Source organism: Tachyglossus aculeatus, chromosome 6, assembly GCF_015852505.1.
Source record: "Tachyglossus aculeatus isolate mTacAcu1 chromosome 6, mTacAcu1.pri, whole genome shotgun sequence".
In the NCBI taxonomy this organism is placed as follows: domain Eukaryota; kingdom Metazoa; phylum Chordata; class Mammalia; order Monotremata; family Tachyglossidae; genus Tachyglossus; species Tachyglossus aculeatus.
The window spans coordinates 12,159,274-12,180,159 of NC_052071.1; the positions used below are offsets into that span (position 1 = coordinate 12,159,274).

Below are 20,886 nucleotides of genomic sequence, written 5' to 3' on the forward strand. Positions count from 1 at the left end.
CTCCCCGAGGGAAGAGTGCCACAGGGCCTCTACTTCCTAAATCCCTCCTGAAGAACTTGGAGAGGGCCAGACCTGAGGGGCTCTGCGAGGCATGTAGGCACATCCAGAAGACTCAGGAGGAGGGGAGCCCAGCTCACCCCTGGAGCCTCGAGCCCACAAGGGCAGCTTGACAACCCAGAGACCTTTCTTCAGAGGCAGGTAGCTGGGCGGCCTTGCGCGACTTCCGACCAGCCTTGCTGGAGGGAGTGTTTTCTCTGACTTGAACGCATCCAGAGTTGGGGGAGGGTATGGAGCCTCGGAAGGGCAGAACACAGGGGGCTCCGGGGGGGTCGCCGGTTCCCAGAGCCAAAGCCCCATCTGCTCCCCGAACTAGCTGGGCTCATTGGTGTGTCAGATGCCCCAAATATAAATGATGCGACCACAGCCATCCAGGCCAAGGCAAAGCCTTTGTATCCTCCAAAAACTCCCCCTCCAGTGGGCCGCGACTGCAGGCAAGAGGAGGCCCCTCTTGCAATGAGAGAACGCCACAAGGGTACGGTGAAAGGAAACTCCTTCCGGTCAGAGCCCAGCCTTCCCCCTCAGCAGGCCTCAGTGCCGCTCCTCGGAACCTCTGGCCGTAGAATCCTAGACCCTCCTAGTCCAAAAGACCTGTCAAGGTCATCATCCAGTCCATCCCTCTGCCTCTGGAGAGGACCACGCCTTTCCCTGGCCCAACCTGATGAGATACAGATTTCCAAACCTCCAAAGCAGGAGAGATTCCTCGATTTCCCCTTCCTTCCCCGAATTGAGCCTCTATCTCTCCCGGGCCCCGAGCCTTCCCTAAATCTCTCACTGTAGCCACGTCCTCCCGTTCTCCAGCAGATGGAGAAGAGTGGCCATGGCTAATGGAAAGAGAAGACCGTGGCAACTTGAGAGAGAGAGGGAGGAGGAGGGTTGGGAGGGGGGAGATACCGAGGGACCCACTTCCCGCCTCCCAACAGTGAATTTCCTGGATTATACCAGCTGGATCCAGTGGGATGACCACACTCCTGGCTTCCGGCTCCTACATCTGGGAGGTGGCATGGATTCCCGGGGTAGGGCAGGAGGGGACAGGGAGCGTGCAGGAGGGAGGTGGGAGAGGTGGGGCAGGGACGGACAGGGGCAGGGAGGACACGCTCAAACCCTTGGCACCGGCCCTGGGCGTCCTTAGTCCGACCACTCGTTCTCGTCCAGCTCGGAGTCGTCGTCGGACTCGCTGTACTCCACGGCGATGCGGCGGGACAGGATGGTGGCCACATCATTCCCCACGGGCTCCTTCTTGGCCTCCTGTTCCCACTGCTCCTGCACCTTCCGCAGCTGAATGCCTGCTCGCGGCCGGCGGAGCGGGAGAAGAGAGGAGGCGTCAGAGTCCTGGGGCTGAGGAGATCCTCTGGGGGAACTAGCCACAGTAGCCCCCGGCTTCCGGAGGGAAGGCTGGCTTTAGGTCTTGGCTGGGGAGGGGGCCATCGGCTGGGCCCCCGTCTAATAAGTGTGGTGGTCGTTCTACGTCCCGGGTCGGGAACTGACCCCCACCCCTCCCCCAATCTTCCCTCCCACTGCAGCCCCAGACCACCGGAAGGCTCTGAAAGGCCAGCCCCCTGTCCCTGAACTGGTGACACCCAGCCCGTTCCCATTAGGCAGGGGGACTCTAACTTTTCTATTATTTTCTTTTTAAAACGGTATTAAAACCCCAGAGAACCTAGTTTCTAATCCCAACTCTGCCACTTGTCTGTTGTGTGACTTTGGGCTAGTCAGTTCATTCATTCATTCAATTGCATTTATTGAGCGCTTATTGTGTGCAGAGCACTCTACTAAGCACTCGGGAAGTACAAGTTGGCAACATATAAGTTGGCAACAGTTAACTTCTCTGGGCCTCGGGTCCCTTATCTGCAAAATGGATACCCCCTTTTCCATGTGGGACCTGATTATCTTGGATCTATCCCGGTGCTCAGTAGACTGCTTGTCATGTACTAAACACTTAACAGATACCACAGTTGTTCTTCGTTTAGCACTTTCCAGGTGACAAACACTGTTCTAAACACTGGGGTACTTACACATAAATCAGGCCAGACACAGTCCCTGTCCCACATGGAGCTCACAGTCTAAGATGGAGGAAGACCAGACTTTGAATCCCCCTTTTACAGACGAGGAAACCGAGGCACAGAGAAATGAAGTGACTCACCCAAAGTCACACAGCAGGCAAGTGGCAGAACCGGGATTAGAACCAAGGTCCTCTGACTCCCAAACCTGTGCTTTCTCCATTAGGCCACTCTGCTTCTTATTCTACTGCTACGGCTCCCTCTCCGGATAGCCACAGCTTCTCTCTCCCACTTGCTGGCCTGCCCAGAGTTCGCTTGCTCTCTCTCTCTTTATCTGTTAAGCGCTTACTGTGTGAAAGGCACTGTAATAAGCGCTAGGATAAGTACAAGCTAATCAGATCGAAGACAGTCCCTGTCCCACATGGGGCTTGCAGATTTTATCCCCATTTTATAGATGAGGTAAAGCTAGGCCTAGAGAAGTGAGGTGACATGTCCACGTTCACACAGCAGACCAGTGGCAGAGCCAGGATTAGAACAAGGTCCTTTGACTTCCAAGCCTGTGCTTTTCCCACTAGGCCACACTGCTTCTTCTTCCCTCCCTCTTGCTGCCACTTTTTCTTCAGTCCCCTTTCCTCCATCCTCTATCCCACCCCCTCCATCTGTCCTCCTGCCCCGCCAACTTTCCTCGGGTCATTGTTTCTCTCTCCCTCCCCATCCCCCAGGCCCACCCCAGTGCCCCCAGCCTGCCTCTCCAGCCGGCGGCTCCCGGCCCACTCACCCCTCCGAATGGCAGCAAGGAGGTCGCTCCGGGCATCGCTCATTGGGATCAACGGGATCGGAGGTTTCCGCAGGTCAGCCGGCAGGGCGGCGGGGGTGGGGCCGGGGACCGCTGGGGGCCCGGGAGGCGGTGGTGGTGGGGCGGCGGGGGGGCCGATGGGACCAGTCTGGGGGGGAGAGGTGGAGTACGGGCAGGGCGGAGCAGGTGGTGGGGAGGGGGCATAGGCTGGATGGGCCAGGATGGCTTGGGGGCCAGGGGCCAGGGTGGGCTGGGCTGCTATGTGGCTGTCGAAGGCTGTCTGGGCAGAAGGGATGACCGGAGGTGGGGGCGGAGGGGCTGGGGGGACGGCAAACTCCACCATGGGCACTGGCTGGGGTCTGGGGAGCGGAACAGAGACAGAGAGATGGACAGACAGACACACAAACACACACAAAAACATACACACAGAGCAGACCATCAGTCACTCTGCTTCCAGAAGAGCAAGCCAATCCCCACATGCTGCCCAAACCCCACCAGGACATCTCTCCCCCGCTAGACACCCTGGGGTTTGGCCCAGGCTGAGGTTGCCAGGAATGTGGCCCAGGTTATGGCAGTCTGCTTCCACGTGGGCAGGGCAGGGTGGCCCAGGGGCTGACCGACCCCATGGGCCACCGAGGTGCCAGCAGGAGCCCCCACGTGCTGGGGCGGATCTCGTCAAGGTCACCATCCTCCCCCGCCAGCCCACTGAGACCCGGAATGGGGCAGGGCAAGCCACCCTCCTGCCCTCTCTGTGCAGGCTGAGATGCTAAATCCAGAACTCCTGGGACACTGGATACTGGACTGGAGCTGAGGAGGAGCCCGCCCCAAAGCAATCGAGGAGCTAGGGTTGCCCTTTCCCTCTGGGCCTCTACTAGCCCATTTATGCGATGCGGGCAAACCCTTGGGATTGGCACTGGGGGAGAAACAGGCCAGGCAAAAAAAAATGCACACCGAGCAGGGAATAGGAAGAAGGCAGTGTGGGGTGTGGGAAACGGATGTCGGTAATCATCGTGGTCACCTGGCACAAACACTCTCCAACATCATGGTGTGGCACTGTCCCCCACCATCCGAACCTAGCCAGGTGGCTCTTGGGGGGCTCTCGTCCCCCGCTATCTGACCCCTCACTTCTTGCCCCAGGAGAAAATGACCAGTCACCCCTCGCCAAATCCTCCGTGCCCCCTCCCCGAGATTCCACGGAGGCAAGGAGGATGACCCCTACCCATATTCCTTGACCAGCTGCGGCCGGGGTCCGTTGAGGATGGCCTCTGGGGGCTGCTGGACTCTGCTCAGGCTGTTCTGCCGGCTGCCCGGGGCCCGGAACGCCAGCTCTGGGGGTGGATGGGGGGCTGGGGAGATCTCCTTGCTGTCCGGGGGCAGGCTGGGGGTGGGCCCCGGCGTCTGCTGGGTGGGGTGGTTGGGGCTGGCCGGATAGGAGCGGTCGCCGACGTCGGACGCGTAGGACCTACAGCAGACACAGATGCCAACAGTTGGGGCCCGGCTTGACTGTGTGGGCAGGGAGAGGGGTCAGAGGAAGGCCTCTTTGGGGGGGCCGGTCACAGGGCAGCCACCTCCTCTGAGAAGCCACCCCCAAATCATCGCCACCGCCCCGGGCCACATCATCCCAACAGGACGAGGGCGCTTCAGATCCACACACAGCCCCTTATTTATTCATTCGCTCATTCCTCTCTCCAAACTCACACCCTTTCAGCTGCCTCTGTTGCTCCTCCTCTGCACACTAACTGGTGAGAACCCATGTCTGCCCGTCTGCCCGTCCCGAGGGCAGGGATCACATTCTCCCCTTCAACTGCACTCTTTCCAGCAATCGATGCAGCCCTTGGTACTATGAATCTGACCGACAGCTGCCTGGGTGAGTCGGGAAGACCATGTGACTGGACTACTGATCCTCTAGTCTGTAAGCTCGACGTGGGCAGGAAACATGTCTACCAACTCTGTTGTGTCATACTCTCCCAAGGGCTTAGTACAGTGCTCTGCACATGGTAAGTGCTTACTACATACCACTGATTGATTGACTGACTGATTATCAGGGGAATTATCCCAGGGAGCTGGGCTGGTTTTCCAGCTTGGACGTGTTCTGGAAAAAATATCAATGATAGGCCTTGAATTCTGTGCCTTGGCGATACGTGTCCTGGTTGTCAGGCTGGGTAATGATAATGATAATAATGATGGGATTTGTTAAGCACTTACTATGTGCAAAGCACTGTTCTAAACACTGGGGGGATACAAGGTGATCAGGTTGCCCCACGTGGGGCTCACAGTCTTAATCCCCATTTTGCAGATGAGGTAACTGAGGCACAGAGAAGTTAAATGACATGACCAAAGTCACACAGCCGACAATTGGCGGAGCCAGGATTTGAACCCGTGACCACTGACTCCAAAGCCCGGGCTTCTTCCACTGAGCCACGCTGGTAGGGGGCTTTAGGAGGGGGCGGGAGGTTGGATTAGCATGGGAGAGGAGGGCAGAGAGGGACTGGCAGAGGCAGGAAAAACCACGGAGGAAAGACACTGTCTTCTTTCTGGTTGGCTCCTCACAAGGACCCCGCTGCCTTGCTGCCCCCAGCCTTAAACACCCCTGGCATAACCCATCGCGGACTCCGTGCTTGTCAGTGTTTGCTATTACATGACGGCCTAATCACTGCATGAACGTGAGTGAGGAGATGGGGCGGGGCAGGTCTCACCTCTTTGTGGATGGGGTTGGGACTCTGGGCTTTAAAAAGCTCCAGGGAAAGAGATGCTTCTGTTCCCACTGTGGGTCACCATTCCCGGGCCCAGCCTTGTTTCTGCCTCCCGTAGCCTCAGAGTATTTTTGTTCCATCCTCAGTGGAGTCGGCTTCCCGGGGCTCATACACTCACCCCCTCGGCAACCCCAACCACCCCCGTCACCCACACCCCAATTCAAACACTCGGAAGAAAACAAAGGCGCATCTTCTACGCGACTACATCTCCCACATTCACACAGCATAAATTTGAAGGAAAGCGACTGCCCACGTCTACACAATTGCGGCTCACACCCAGACACGTCGGAGGCTCCTTGAGGGCAGGAATCGGGCCTACTAGCTCTCCTGTACTTTCCCCAAGTGCCTAGTATAATGCTCTGCTCACAGCACGCACACAATAGATCCCATCGAGAGTCTGGCAGGTTTGGACGGTGGGCACGACGGGGGGAACACCTGCCTGTTGTCGGGGGACAGAGACCCCTCGGACGAGGCCATGTGATACGGCGATGGTGAGAACCTGCTCTCCGGCCGGAACTCTTTGTCGTAGGCCATCATGTTCCACTCCAGGCGCCGGTTCCGAGCCTTCCGCACCTTCTTGACTTCCCGCGTCGTGTCCTCCACCAGCCGCTGCTCCTGAGAGGGGGAGACACGAATCGGGGTGCTGTTCTTGGTGGGGGGCCCTCAAGGCAGAATGGGGTCAGCAGCCGGCAGCCTCATTCTCTACCCCGGGAGCGCTCCTGGGGTGGACGCTTGTGTTGGTCTCCTCCTCACCCTGGTTGCGGCCAGTGGTTGCCCTGGGGCAGAGCGGGTTCCGGAAGCGGGTCTCGCCAAACTTCGGGGGGCCAGGCTGGTGGGAGGACCCCCGCCGGAGGTGCCCTGAGAACCCACCGGGCGGCAGAAGGATCGAACTCGGCTCCCGCACCAGAGAGGCTCAGACTGGATGGCGCTTGGGACGGGTCATCTGATTCATTTCCCTGCCTCCACCTCAACTACGTCAGGCAGCTGAGATCCTCTCCGGGCTTCAAAAACCTCCAGGGAAGGAGATGCTGCTATTCCCACTGTGGGTCACCATTCCACGGCCCGGCCCTGGTTCTGCCATTCTGTAGCCCCAGAGCCTTTTCTCCTGTTTCATCCTCTGTATATATGTATATATGTTTGTACGTATTTATTACTCTATTTGTTTTACTTGTACATATCTATTCTATTTATTTTATTTTGTTAATATGTTAATATGTTTTGTTTTGTTCTCTGTCTCCCCCTTCGAGACTGTGAGCCCACTGTTGGGTAGGGACCGTCTCTATATGTTGCCAACTTGTACTTCCCAAGCGCTTAGTACAGTGCTCTGCACACAGTAAGCGCTCAATAAATACGATTGATTGATGCTCTGTGGAGACAGGGCTTCCTGGGGCTAACACATTCACCCTTTGGGCAACCTCAAACAACTTCTCTGTCCCTTCTCTCCCCCCATTTCTCTACTTATCGGTCTTGCTTTCCTGCTCTTTCATCCTTTCTCCAGTTCTCCTCTAACCCCTTCTTCTAGTTCCCCATCGCTCCCCCATGTTGAGGAGCCCAGAACCAGAACAGTGCTCTGTAGAAAAGGGAAATGCATGTCTCTTTCAGACCCAGTTCCAATCCTTTCTTTCTTATCTTTATTTAATGGCATTTGTTAAGCGCTTACTACGTGCCAGGCACTGTACTAAGCGCTGGGCTAGATTCATTCATTCATTCATTCAATCGTATTTATTGAGCGCTTACTGTGTGCAGAGCACTGTACTAAGCTCTTGGGAAGTACAAGTTGGCAACATATAGAGACGGTCCCTACCCAACAGCAGGCTCACAGGCTAGATACAAAAGTTGTCAAGTTAGACCCAGTCCCTGACCCACATGGCACTCACAGCCTTAATCCCCATTTTACAGATGAGGAAACTGAGGCACAGAGAAGTGAAGTGGCTTGCCCAAGGTCACCCAGCAGACAAGTGGTGGGGGTAGGATTTGAACCCAGGTCCTCCCGACTCCCAGGGCCGGGCTCTATCCACTAGGCCACACTACTTCTCAAGGCCATGCTGTTTCAGTGCTCCCCAAATCAGTCAACTGCATTCCATTACTACTTCATGTGGTCCACTAGGGCCGCTTAATCTTCTCAAAGAGAACCAGTCACTGTCTGACTGGAAAATCTGTGCAAGTTTGGCTTTCTTGAAGGGCTCTGTACTGGTCAGGGTCCTGTAAGGGCCTGCCTTTCCACCCTAATTTAGCAAAACACAAAGTATGTCATTTCTTACCCCACCACTGCCTCTCCTTCTGTAGGAAAGCCACGCCTTAGCGCCATGTACTTCCCAAGCGCTTAGTACAGTGCTCTGCACACAGTAAGCACTCAATAAATATGACTGAAAGCATGAATGAATGAATAATGAAGGTGTTACCCTGATTCTAGGGAAAGCTCTTTATTCTCTTTACAGCTGACGGGCATAGTGAGGTTGGCAGAAAATGGCCGAAAATCGAAGCTCTGAGGCCCTTCAGCTTCGACACTCCCACTGACCTGGCTGGTTCAATTACAGCAAGAGGGATTTGGGTTAGAGTTAGAGGAACTTCCATTAGATTAAGGCCCTTCAGGGCAGGAAATGAGTGTCTTGCTTCTGTTGTCCTCTCCCAGGTGCTTAGTACAGGGCTTCACACTTAGTAGGATTCTATAAATATCATTGCTTGCCTGTTTGCTAGATTGACTGGGGTTGGGGGAAGGAAGCGGGAGGGGTTTGACATCCTGGAACGGGGCATCAAAGGAGGTGGTGGAAAAGCAGATGGACACATTTCTGTCTGGGTTGGTTCAAGGGCTGCCTTGTCTGAAGGCAGGGGGTTGGACTTGTTGATCTTTGAATGGCCCACCCAGCCGGAAGCGCTCGTGATTTTCAGCAACGTCCGTTTCACCCAAATTAAATACTTTCCAATCCGGTCTGGAGTCCCTTCCCTAGTCCCTTCTGCCAGGATCCTGCCCTCCTCCTCCTAGGGGGAGCCGCCTGGTAAGGGGCTTTCTTTGAGTTGCTTAGTGGAAAGAGCCCGGGCTTGGGAGTCAGAGGTCATGGGTTCTAATCCCAGCTCTGCCGCTTATCAGCTGTGTGACCCTGGGCAAGTCACTTCACTTCTCTACTGAGAGCTCACCTCCTCCGGGAGGCCTTCCCAGACTGAGCCCCCTCTTTCCTCTCCCCCTCCTTCCCCTCTCCATCCCCCCCACCTTACCTCCTTCCCTTCCCCACAGCACCAGTCTATATGTATATATGCTTGTAGGTATTTATTACTCTATTTATTTATTTATTTTACTTGTACATATCTATTCTATTTATTTTATTTTGTTAATATGTTTTGTTTTGTTCTCTGTCTCCCCCTTCTAGACTGTGAGCCCACTGTTGGGTAGGGACCATCTCTATATGTTGCCAACTTGTACTTCCCAAGCGCTTAGTACAGTGCTCTGCACACAGTAAGTGCTCAATAAATATGATTGATTGATTGATTGATTGATTGATTGATTCTCTGGGCCTCAGTTCCCTCCTCTGTAAAATGGGGATTAAGACTGTGAGCCCCACATGGGACCGCCTGATGACCTTGTATCTACCCCAGTGCTTAGAACAGTGCTTGGCACATAGTAAGTGCTTAACAAATACCAACATTATTATTATTATTATTCTCCCTGGGATGTTGAAGCTATGGGATTCAAGTCAGAGGGCATTACCATAGGAGAGCACTGGGCAGCCTGGAGTGGCTCAGTGGAAAGAGCACGGGCTTTGGAGTCAGGGGTCATGGGTTCAAATCCCGGCTCCACCAACTGTCAGCTGTGTAACTTTGGGCAAGTCACTTAACTTCTCTGGGCCTCAGTTACCTCATCTGTAAAATGGGGATTAAGACTGTGAGCCCCCCATGGGACAACCTGATCACCTTGTAACCTCCCCAGTGCTTAGAACAGTGCTTTGCACATAGTAAGCGCTTAATAAATATCATTTTTTTTTAGAGCAAGGGGGTTATCTGGGAAGCAGGTGTCCCCAGATGGACCCTTGTGGGATTGGGTCCAACTGGTCTATAACCTGAGTCTCTCATCAGCCCACAGGCATACCTTCTGCCTCCGTTTCTCCTTCCTCTTGTCCTCGGTGGCCTGAAGCATCTTCTCCTTCCACAGGTTGAAGAAGTAAGAAGGGTCAGTGTAGAATTTGAGGCCATCTTTCTTGTCATCTCTGGAATGGACCCCGGTGGGGAAGAAAGAGGGAGGAAGAAAAAAAGGAAGGGTTGGAAAGGGGTCATAAAACTGTCCAGATTCAGAGACCTGGGGAAAAAAAGCTGACCCGCTCTGCTGGACTCTTTGTGATACCCAAATGTGTTTCACTGGACTCAAAGTAGTGAACCACCACTCAGTGACACTCGTATACTATCCATCCACTGCCTCTTCACGCATACACTGTCCAGCCACAGACTCTTCACTGAGACAGTGTCCATCCGCAGACTCTTCGCCCATATACTGTCACCCACAGACTCTTCTCCCATAGAGAAGCAGCGTGGCCCAGTGGAAATAATAATAATAATAATGTTGGTATTTGTTAAGCGCTTACTATGTGCAAAGCACTGTTCTAAGCACTGGGGTACACACAAGGCAATCAGGTTGTCCCACGAGGGGCTCACAGTCTCCATCCCCATTTCACAGATGAGGGAACCGAGGCCCAGAGAAGTGAAGTGACCTGCCCGAAGTCACACAGCTGACAAGTGGCGGAGCCGGGATTTGAACCCACAGCCCCTGACTCCAAAGCCTGTGCTCTCTCCACTGAGCCATGAGAGGAAGGCAGCGGGGATTTTCTCCCCCTTCTAGACTGTGAGCCCACTGCTGGGTAGGGACCGTCTCTATATGTTGCCAACTTATACTTCCGAAGCACTTAGTACAGTGCTCTGCACACAGTAAGAGCTCAATAAATATGATTGATTGATTGATTGATTGATTTTCAAGTCCTGTAACGAGGAAAAGTTGTGTTCCCACATCGTCTTATGCTATCGCGTCGCCCCATAGTGCCCGGGCTTGGGAGTCAGAGGTCATGGGTTCTAATTCCGACTCTGTCACATGTCCGCTGTGTGACCTTGGGCAAGTTCCTTAACTTCCCTGAGCCTCGGTTACCTCATCTGTAAAATGGGGATTAAGACTGTGAGCCCCCCGTGGGACAACCTGATCCCCTTTATCCCACCCCCCAGCACTTAGAACAGTGGTTCACACATCGTAAGCGCTTAACAAATGCCATCATTATTATTACTCTGTCCTGCCACAGACTCTTCACACATACACTACCCTTCCACAGACTCATCGCTCATACAGTATTCCTCTAGTTAATTCTCATTCATAGCTGATCCATCCATTCAATTAGCAAGCGAGTCCGGATGGCCTGGCCTTGTCTGAGATCCTGGGGAAACCACAAGTGGGTCACCTCGCTTGTTGACAACAATGCCGGAGCGCTTACCCCCGGAGCCCCTTACCTCCCCTGCTCCCTCGAGTTCAGTCCCAAACCCTCTTAATCTCCAGGTGGTCTCCCCAGAGCAGCCCCACTGTCCCCAAGAGGCCTGTTCCAGGGTACGGACCGACGGACGGAAGACGCTTCTTCCAGCACAGCCAGGATCCCCCCAGCCTGCCCCAAATAGGAAGCGAATGGGAGCAGGGACCATGGGTGTTTGATGACACGGGGAGCCATTTCTAGGGATTCATGACAGGGTCTTTATCCACCCCCATCTACTCCCACCCTTGACCCCTAAAGACGACACCCCCGGCCTCCACAATCAACCCTAGCTTGTCCACTCCAACCGGCACAGCTCTTCACAGCCCCCACCCCCCGTGCCAAGACCCCCCCAGAAACCTCGCCTGAGGTGAGTTTCACCCTCAACCAGCCCATGGGCGAGTCCTGGCTTGGGATGACTAAGGCAGAGCTTGGGCAGCTAGCATCATCCTACCCCTTGGTCCCAGGCTAGCCCCAGACGTTGTCCCGCTTCCAGGGGAACTGGGAGACCCCCTGGCCACCCCCCGAACCTGTAGGCAGTGAGGATGTTGAGCGGCGGGGGCTTGTCGCAGCGCTGGTACATCTCCATCACCGGGTTGGGGATGGAGCCGCGGGATACCACCTGTTGGTTCTGTATCGTGGCGCTTCGGAAGGCCTTCCTCATGTTGATGTCCTGCAGAGACACTGTGGGCAGGGGGAGAGAGGGCCATTATCCTGACAGTCCAGTGGTTGCCCATCCACCTCTGCATCAAACAAACTCCCTACCGTTGGCTTTAAAGCAGTCAATAAGCTCACTTCCTCCTATCTTACCTCACTGATTTCTTAGTACAGCCCAAAATGCACACTCTTTTCCTCTAGCACCAACTTCTTCACTGTGGCCAAATCTCATGTATCTCATCGCCGACCCCTTTTCCATGTCCTCCCTCTGGCCTGGAAACCCCCTCCCCCACATATATTTATTCCTTCTTTCATATTTATTGAGGACTTACTATGTGCAGAGCATTTTACTAAGAGCTTGGAAAGTACAATAATGCCAGACCACCACTCTCACAACCTTCAAAGTGTTATCAGAGAAGCAGCATGGCTCAGTGGAAAGAGCCCGGGTTTGGGAGTCAGAGGTCATGGGTTCCAATCCCGGCTCCACCACATGTCTGCTGTGCGACCATGGACAAGTCACTTAACTTCTCTGAGCCTCAGTTACCTCATCTGTAAAATGGGGATTAAGACTGTGAGCCCCACATGGGACTCCTGATCACCTTGAATCCTCCTCAGCGCTTAGAACAGTGCTTTGCACATAGTAAGCTCTTAACAAATGCCATCATCATCATTATTATTATTACTATTGAGTTCCTATCTCCTCCAAGAGACCTTGTCCAATTACGCCCTCTTGGATATTTAGCATTTGATATTCGCCCACAGCACTTCTGAACATCTGTATAAATTATTAAATTATTTATATTAATGTCTGTCTCCCCCTCTAGACTGTAAACTCACTGTGGGCAGGGAGCGTGTCTCCCAACTCTGTTATAATTGTACTCTCCCCAGTGCTTAGCACAGTGCTCTGCACACAGTAAGCCATTAATGTTGACGATGATAAAGTCTTTCCTCAGCATGATGGAGAGAGTTACTTGCTTCACCTCTATTAATCAATCAGTGGTATTTGTTGAGTGCTACTTTGTGCAGAGCACCTGACTAGGTGGTTGGGGGAGTACTAATAATAATCCTAATATTTGTGGTATTTGTTAAGCACTTACTATGTGCCAAGCACTGTGCTAAGCACTTGGGTAGACAGAAAATAATCAGGTCCCACCCAAGGCTCCCAGTTTAAGTAGAAGGGAGAACTGGTATTGAAGCCCCATTCTGCAGATGAGGGAACTGAGCCGCAGAGAAGTTAAGTTAACTGCCCACAGTCACACAGCAAGCAAGTGGCTGAGCCAGAATTAGAACCCGGCTTCTCTGACTTCCGGACTTGTGTTCTTTCTACTAGACTATGCTCCTTGGCTACAATATAAGAGAATTGGGAGACATGATCCCTGCCCACAAGAATCTTACAGTCTACAGGGGGCTACAGACATTAAAACAAATTACAGGAACCCATCCTCATATATGTGTATCCATGATGTTAACTGCTCAAGTGTTTTGTCTGCCTTCTTTGCTAGAGTGAAAACTCCTCATGGGCAGAGACTGTGTCCTTTAGTTGGGCATTTCCCAAGCTCTTAGTGCACTATACTAATCACACCGCTCCAACTTCCTCGAGGACTCAGCCGACTGTAGTGAGGTGGGGGGACCCAGATAATTAATGTCAATCAGGGTGTCACTGCGAGAGTCTGTTGATCTGTTGAAAGATCAGACATTGACTGGTGTGTGTAAATCTGGGGCATCTTGCCAGAGGCTCTGCATGACTATTTAAAGGAAGAGAGGAAGGTTGAATGGGGTCAGGGGAAGCTAGGATTGATCTGCGATGAATATCCACAGACCAAGGACCCTTCCACAGGGACTTGTCTGCCTTTTACCCAATAGCCACCCCACAAAATCCCTAAATCCAACTCTTCCCCCTTTCCCTAGACTGTCCTGACCCCGCTATATGGTGTACTCCTCAATTCCTTGAACTGTCCTTTCATTTTTCCCAAGTGCTTCCAAGACTGCATGCCCATTGTATCCTCATCATAGGTTGGCATCTATGGTGAAGTTAGTATTCTTCTTATTTCACAGTTGAGAAAACTCAGGCACAGAGAGCTTAAGTGACTTACCCAAATTCACCCAGCAGGGCAGTGGTTAGGCTGGCTCCCACCCAGCCTATTTCCCCACCCCCAACAGTGGTCTCTGAGTGGGAACAAGCTGCCCGTCACAGTGACGCTCACGGGCCAAGCGTCTGTGGCTCTGGCACATCTCCCTGTGGGCTACTGAGACTTTGGACTGTATGGGAGTCCCAGCAGTCTCATGGGACAAACATACCTGCATGATCCTTGAGCGGAAGGAGGGGGAATATGGAATTTTAGCCCTTTGTGGGGAGGGCAGGAACCAGTAGATGGAAATCTCTGCTGCAGGGAAATCCCGCAACCTTCCACTTTGGCTCAACCCCATTTCCTGCAGGCCCCTGTTTGGGCTTATTTCAGTGGTTGACCCTGTTAGTGAAAGCTTCCCATTCTCCTGCCCCAAAGAGCCAGTGCCCAGAGGCCAACAATCCCTCCCTCTGCCCTTCCCCACCACCCCCAACAATGCACTTGTGTATATTAGTACATATTTATTACTCTATTTATTTTTATTAATGATGTGTATATGTCTATAATTCTATTAATCTATTTTGTTGGCTTTGACACCTGTCTACTTGTTTTGTTTTGTCATCTGTCTCCCCCTTCCAGACTGTGAGCCCATTATTGGGTAGGGACCGTCTCTATCTGTTGCAAAATTGTACTTTCCAAGCACTTAGTACAGTGCTCTGCACACAGTAAGCACTCAATAAATACAATCAAATGAATGACTGAATGAATGCTGGGGAGGTCGGGGGTTGGGAAAGATCCAGAGACCTTTGAAAGAGGCAGGTGACCAGAATTGAGGGAGAACCAGGAAACCAGAGGGAGTGTTGGAGGGGAGGGAAAAGAAGAGGAGAGGATGGGATTTTGGCAACCCGGGTCTTCTGTCCCCTCAGCTTTGAGGCTTGGGGCAGTTGTGAGGAGGTGGCAGGAAGTCATGAGGGAGGTAAAGAGAGTTCCTGAGCTGGAACAACATTGAGGGGACATTTTGTCCATCCCACAGCCTCCAGGCAGAGCCACCCGATCCTCTCAGGCTACCAGGGCTAGAAAGAGACACCACCCCCGCCCCCCAGGAGTACCTCACAACCCATCACATCCCTCCCTCTCTGAACTCGGGACCCCCACCCGACCCTAGCCTTCCCTGGGGTGCTGTGTTTGGGACTCCAAAGCCGCTGCAGGAGAAGGTTGAGTTGAACTGGGCTGCCGCCAGGCCAGGAATTTAAACCTCTTCTGAGTCTCCACAGGGGAGGCCCAAGTGCCAGGCAAACTAGCATCCCTGCATCACGGCTGAGGAGGCAGCCAGGGATTTGTGGCCTGGTCCTGGCCAAATGGGGCACAGCTGGAGGCGAAAACAGGGCATCCGTCCCGTGACCAAAACTGGGCGGGCGATTACTGGAGCACCTTCAGGAAAAATGCCCGCATCCACCCCGCAACCAGCTTAATCTGAGAAGCAGCATAGCTTAGTGGAAAGAGCACGGGCTTGGGAGCCAGAGGTCATGGGTTCTAATCCCAGCCCTGCCACTTTCATTCATTCATTCATTCAATCGTATTTATTGAGCGCTTACTGTGTGCAGAGCACTGTACTAAGTGCTTGGGAAGTACAAGTTGACAACATATAGAGACAGCTGTGTGACTTCGGGCAAATCACTTAACTTCTCTGGGCCTCAGTGACCTCATCTGTAAAATGGGGATTAAGACTGTGAGCCCCACATAGGACAACCTGATCACCTTGCATCCCCCCAGCACTTAGAACAGTGCTTCACAAATAGTAAGCGCTTAACAAATGCCATTATTATTATTATTATTATTATTTTTATTTTTATTAATCTGCTGAGACCACATCTTCCTCTCTGCCCATATCTTTCCCTCCACGGGCCGGGATGTGGGCCCAGCAGAGAATGGGAAGAGCAGAGACCGGCTTTGCCCCAGGTTGGGGCAGCTCTTACCTTCCTCCACGGTGGAGTCCAGCTGCGTGACCTTGAACACCAGAAGATCCACCCGCTCTTGCAGGGAGCTCATCCGCAGGTAGAAGCTGTTGGCCTCGTTGAAGAGCTCCCCGAAGATGTCCTCCGCGTGTCGGCCTCGGGGATGGAGCGAGAGCAGGAGGAAATACAGAGAAGAGGCAGAGAGGGGCAGATGTCAGGGTTGCCTCACCTACTTTAGGCTTCGAACTCAGGGCGGGACTTCCTCTCCAGGAGCTCACCGCTAAAGGAGATCCCCTGTGGATGCCGTTATGTAATGGGCAGACCCTCTGGGAGGATTTAGGGCAGGGGAATAACCAGGATGATCCCTATATATCTATCCTGGGCTAAGGTTCCTTCCAAGAACATCAGAGCCTTGGGGCCAGACGCCAAGTCTCCAGGAGGTCTTCATAGAGTCTGAGACCATGTGAGCACTCGGCTGAAGAAGAGGAGGAGGAGAAGTCCGGAGAAATCACTGCTGGGAGCTGGAGGGCTTGAAGGAAGGCACTTGAAGATGGGGACCTCACGGATTTGCCCAAGAGACTTTGAGAAACCACCTTCATTCATTCAATTTATTGAGCACTTACTGTTTGTCGAGTGCTGTACTAAGTACTTGGCAGAGTACAATACTCTGATAAATGGACACATTCCCTACCCACAATGGGTGGAACTTTCAACGTCAAAGGTCAGTAATACTAATAGTGGTATTTGTGAAGCGCTTACTATGTGCCAGGCACCGTATTAAGCGCTAAGGTAGATACAAAAGAAATCAAAGGTCAAGAATCAGAATCTCTACTGGGGGAGGTTGCCCCCACCCCATCCTTCCAGTCTCCCCTGGCCCCCCGCCCGGCCCCTCTCCACTCACTGAGACTTCCCAGCTGCTTGATAATGGCAGCCAGCGTGCTGTTGGTGACACATTCCAGCTCGCTGGTTACTCCATTGGGCAGTGCCCCCCGGCACAGATGCCGGGGTTCAATGTTCCTCTTGACCAGTGGCATTGTTCCAGGGTGGGCACCCTCAGCCCGGTAGGCGTGCGGAGGCTGCGGGAGGAAGGGTGATTGGGTCAGAGTCAGGACGAACCCGGCACCCGACAAACTGACAAACCGACAAACCGGCTCTGTTGTATTATACTCTACCAAGTGCTTAGTATTTATTCATTTATTCATTCAATCGTATTTTTTGAGCGCTTACTGTGTGCAGAGCACTGTACTAAGTTCTTGGAAAGTACAATACAGCAATGAAGAGAGACAATCCCTACCCACAACAGGCTCACAGTCTAGGGGGGGAGATAGACATCAATGCAAGTAAACAGGCATTAATATAAATAGATGCCCATTTATATTGGCATCTATTTGGAATTTAGATATATACATCAGCGTTGTGGGGCAGGGGTAGGGGAGAACAAAGAGAGAGAGCAGTGGTGATGCAGAAGGTGTGGGGGAGCTGAGGGACAAAGGGAGCTTAATCTGGGAAGGCCAGTAGAGCTTCGAAGGGGGGAAGAGTGATTATCTGGTGGATTTGAGAAGGGAGGGCATTCCAGGCCAGAGGTAGGACATGGACCAGGGGTCGGTGGCAAAACAGGCGAGATGGAGGCACAGAGAGAAAGTTACCACCAGAGGAATGGAATTTGCAGGCTGGGATCTAGAAGGAGAGAAGAGGGGTGAGGTAGGAGGGGGCAAGGTGATAGAAAGCTTTAAAGGCAATAGTGAGGAGTCTTTCTTTGATACAGAAGTGGATAGGAGATTTTTGACATGCCCTGAATATTTCTGTAGAAAGATAGTCTGGGCAGCAGAGTGAAGTTTAGACTGAAGTGCGGAGAGACAGGAGATTGGGAGGTCAGAAAGGAGGCTGATGCAGTAATTCAGTCGGGGTAGGATGAGTGATTGTATTAACAAGGTAGTGGTTTGGATGGAGAGGAAAGGGCAGATCTTGGCAATGTTGTGAAGGTGAGACTGACAGGATTTAGTGATGGAGCACAGAGCTCTGCACACAGTAAGCACTCAACAAATGTCACTGACTGATTGGCTGCTCTGGGGGCACAAGCCTGGGTGCCTCCATCACTGCCCCTTAATAGTTGGGGGGGGGGGGGGGTTTCTTGCTCCTCGAGTCAGGGGACTGCATAGCACTTTGACACTCAGGTAAGGTTTTCCTCCCATTTTACAGGTGGAAAAACTAAGGCTCAGAGAGGGTAAGGGTACCCAGCTAGTTTCCGGGGTTAGTAAGAGCTCTGGGGTAGGGTGGGGTGGGGAAGATGACCAGGAGTACTGGAGTTATCCAGATTTTACATTACTACCTCTTTTATTAAAAAAAAAATGCTATTTGTGAAGGGCTTACTATGTGACAGACCCTATACTAAATACTGGGGTAGATAAAGGGTAATCCGGTTGGAGACAGTCTCTGTCCTCCATGGGCTTACAGTCTTAATCCCCATTTTACAGATGAGGTAACTGAGGCACAGAGAAGATGAAGACAATAATAATAATAATAATTGTGGTGTTTGTTAAATGCTTACTATGTGCCAGGCACGGTACTAAGCACTGGGGTAGACACAAGGTAATTGGGTTGGACACAGTCCCTGTCCCACACGGGGTTTACGGTCTTAATCCCCATTTTGCAGATGAAGTAACTGAGGCACAGACAAGTTAAGTGACCAGCCCAAGATCACATAGCAGACAAGTGGTGGAGCCAGGATGAGAATGCAGGTTCTTCTGACTTCTAAGCCCCTGCCGCCCCAACTTTGTACCCAACCAATCATATTTACCAAAAAGCAGTTTGTAGACACGTTACATGCCCACAAGGAGCTTACAGTCTAGAGGTCAAGCCTCCAATTGTCAGCTGTGTGACTTTGGGCAAGTTACTTAACTTCTCTGTGCCTCAGTACCTCATCTGTAAAATGGGGATGAAGACTGTGAGCCACCCGTGGGACAACCTGATCACCTTGTAACCTCCCCAGTGCTTAGGACAGTGCTTTGCACATAGTAAGTGCTTAATAAATGCCATTATTATTATTATTATTATTACTCTATGCCGAGTACTGTATTAAGCACTTGGGAGAGTACAATATAACAATATAATGGACACATTCCCTGCCCACAATGAGCTCGTAGTCTAGAGGGGGAGATTCTAAAATGAATCAATGACAGATATGTACATAAGCCCTGGGGGAATGGGGACAGTGAATGAAGAGAGCAGATCAGGGTGACACAGAAGGGAGTGGGAGAAGAGAAAATCAGGGCTTAATCAGGGAAGGCCTCTTGGAGGAGATGTGTATGCATAGCACTATACTATGCGCTTGGGAGAGAACAATAGATCAGAGGAAAAGAAAATATAACAGATGAGGAAGCTGAAGCATGGAGAAAATAAAGTGAGCTGTTCATGGTTCCACAGCTCTTCCACTAGGAAGAGGAGTGGGTTGAGGAAGGAAAATGAAGCAATTGGTTTTGTTGGTATTAAGTTTAAGGGGCTGGTGGCTCAGTTGGATGGAGGGAGGTGGAAATATAATTCTGTAGACCAAGTCAGATCCCCCCTCAGGATGGCACCTGGAGAGTTTCCAGTACACTACCAGTCTTAGCTACGGGAGGGAGAGTCACGAAGAGGCATTCCCATTCCGTTCCTAGCTTGGGCAGTGGTTAGTGAGTGGAAGACAATCTGCTACAAGTCAAAACTCACCTGTGCTGGGCAGCAGCGGCATGGGAGAGAGCCAACGGCAGACACTCAAGTTGACCTCATGGACGCGGGCAATGGTTAATCGCTTCCGGATTTTTATCGAGAAAACTACGGATAAGCTACTGGAACGATGGCAGACGGAGGTGGGGCATTCTGGGAGAACTGTGTTCATGGAGTCGCTATGGGTCGTAAACGACTCGACGGCATAAGAAAAGACCAGGTCAGAGCTGGAGATGCGGACTCAGAAATCTCCCGCAGAGAGGCAGGATGGCTTAGTGGAGAAAGCACAGGGCTGGGAATCAGGTGACTCGTGTTCTATTCCTGGCTCCACCACTTCCCCGCTGTTTGATCTTGGACAAGCCAGTTCACTCCTCTGTGCCTCAGTTTCTTCATCTGTAAAAAAGGGGGTTGAATATCCTTAGACTGTGAGCCCTGTGTGGGACAGGGACTGTATCCACTCGGATTAGCTTGTATCTACCCCGGCACAGTAAGCGCTTAAACAAATACCACTGTTTCTGTATCTGGCAACCAAAATCTGCACGGAGACCGTGAATGTGGCGTGTGTTCTGAGTGTTTCCTAGCTTAATATGGAGGTCTCCAGCTATGGCTGAGGCCAAGTGGGAGTCTCCGGTCCAGCAAGCGACAATGCTAGTGCTTGGCCCTGCTGTCCTGAGAAGGAGGGGAGGGGGAGAGTTGTGAGGTCCTTGACGGTGTCTGGAGGGCAGCCTCCGGCACGGCTCCAACCAAGCGGCCACCCACGCTGCTCTGGAAATTGTACCCCAAACAGCCTCATGTGGAGGCAGAGGAAGGCGTTGGCGGCTGGGGGCCAAGAGGAGGGACCCAGAAGTACCACAGAGGATGTGGGGGATGCCCACACAGGGAGGTGGTAAGTGACCCTTAGCCAGCGCCTGACAGTCTGGAAGTGTTGGCACACCACTGGTAAATGGGCCAAGAGTTGCTAGTGCCTGTTCACTCATTCAATCATTCATTCAATCATATTTATTGAGCGCTTCCTGTGTTCAGAGCACTCTACTGAGCACTTGGGAGACAACAATACAACAATAAACGGACACATTCCCTACCCATACAGTCTAGAGGCAGGGGGGACAAGCATTAATATAAATGTATTACAGATATGTGCATAAGTGGTGTGGGGCTGGGAGCCGGAAAAACAAAGGGAGCAAGTCAGGGTGATGCAGAAGGGAGTGGGAGAAGAGAAAAGGGGGCTTAGTGTGGGAAGGCCTCTTGGAGGAAATGTGCCTTCAAAAAAGCTTTGAACGAGGGGCGAGTCATTGTCTGTCGGATTTGAGGAGGGAGGGGGGTCCAGGCCAGAGGTAGGACGTGGGCGAGAGGTCAGAGGCGAGATAGACAAGACTGAGGCACAGTGAGAAGGTTAGCATTAGAGGAG

At 52.4% G+C, this 20,886-nt stretch overlaps 1 protein-coding gene across 1 annotated transcript; it reads right to left on the minus strand.

Moving 5' to 3' along the window:
* Positions 1-576: 576 nt before the first annotated feature.
* LOC119929739 (wiskott-Aldrich syndrome protein family member 3-like) lies at positions 577-19,838 on the minus strand. Its single transcript, XM_038747992.1, has 9 exons — positions 19,482-19,838; positions 16,678-16,852; positions 15,798-15,932; positions 11,629-11,782; positions 9,688-9,805; positions 6,046-6,221; positions 4,073-4,315; positions 2,836-3,212; positions 577-1,343 (listed from the first exon to the last, which is right to left on the minus strand). Exons 2-9 carry the CDS (start codon positions 16,808-16,810, stop codon positions 1,186-1,188), a joined length of 1,494 nt encoding a protein of 497 aa, XP_038603920.1. The 5' UTR covers positions 16,811-16,852; positions 19,482-19,838; the 3' UTR covers positions 577-1,185.
* Positions 19,839-20,886: the final 1,048 nt, after the last annotated feature.

Coding starts and splice junctions, on each gene's coding strand:
- LOC119929739 (XM_038747992.1), bottom strand. CDS start 16,810: ATGCCACTGGTCAAGAGGAACATTGAACCCCGGCATCTGTGCCGGGGG. Junction 4,316..6,045: donor TCTCTGTCCCCCGACAACAG/GCAGGTGTTCCC, acceptor TGTCTGCTGTAG/GTCCTACGCGTCCGACGTCG. Junction 1,344..2,835: donor CCTTGCTGCCATTCGGAGGG/GTGAGTGGGCCG, acceptor GGCCGCGAGCAG/GCATTCAGCTGCGGAAGGTG.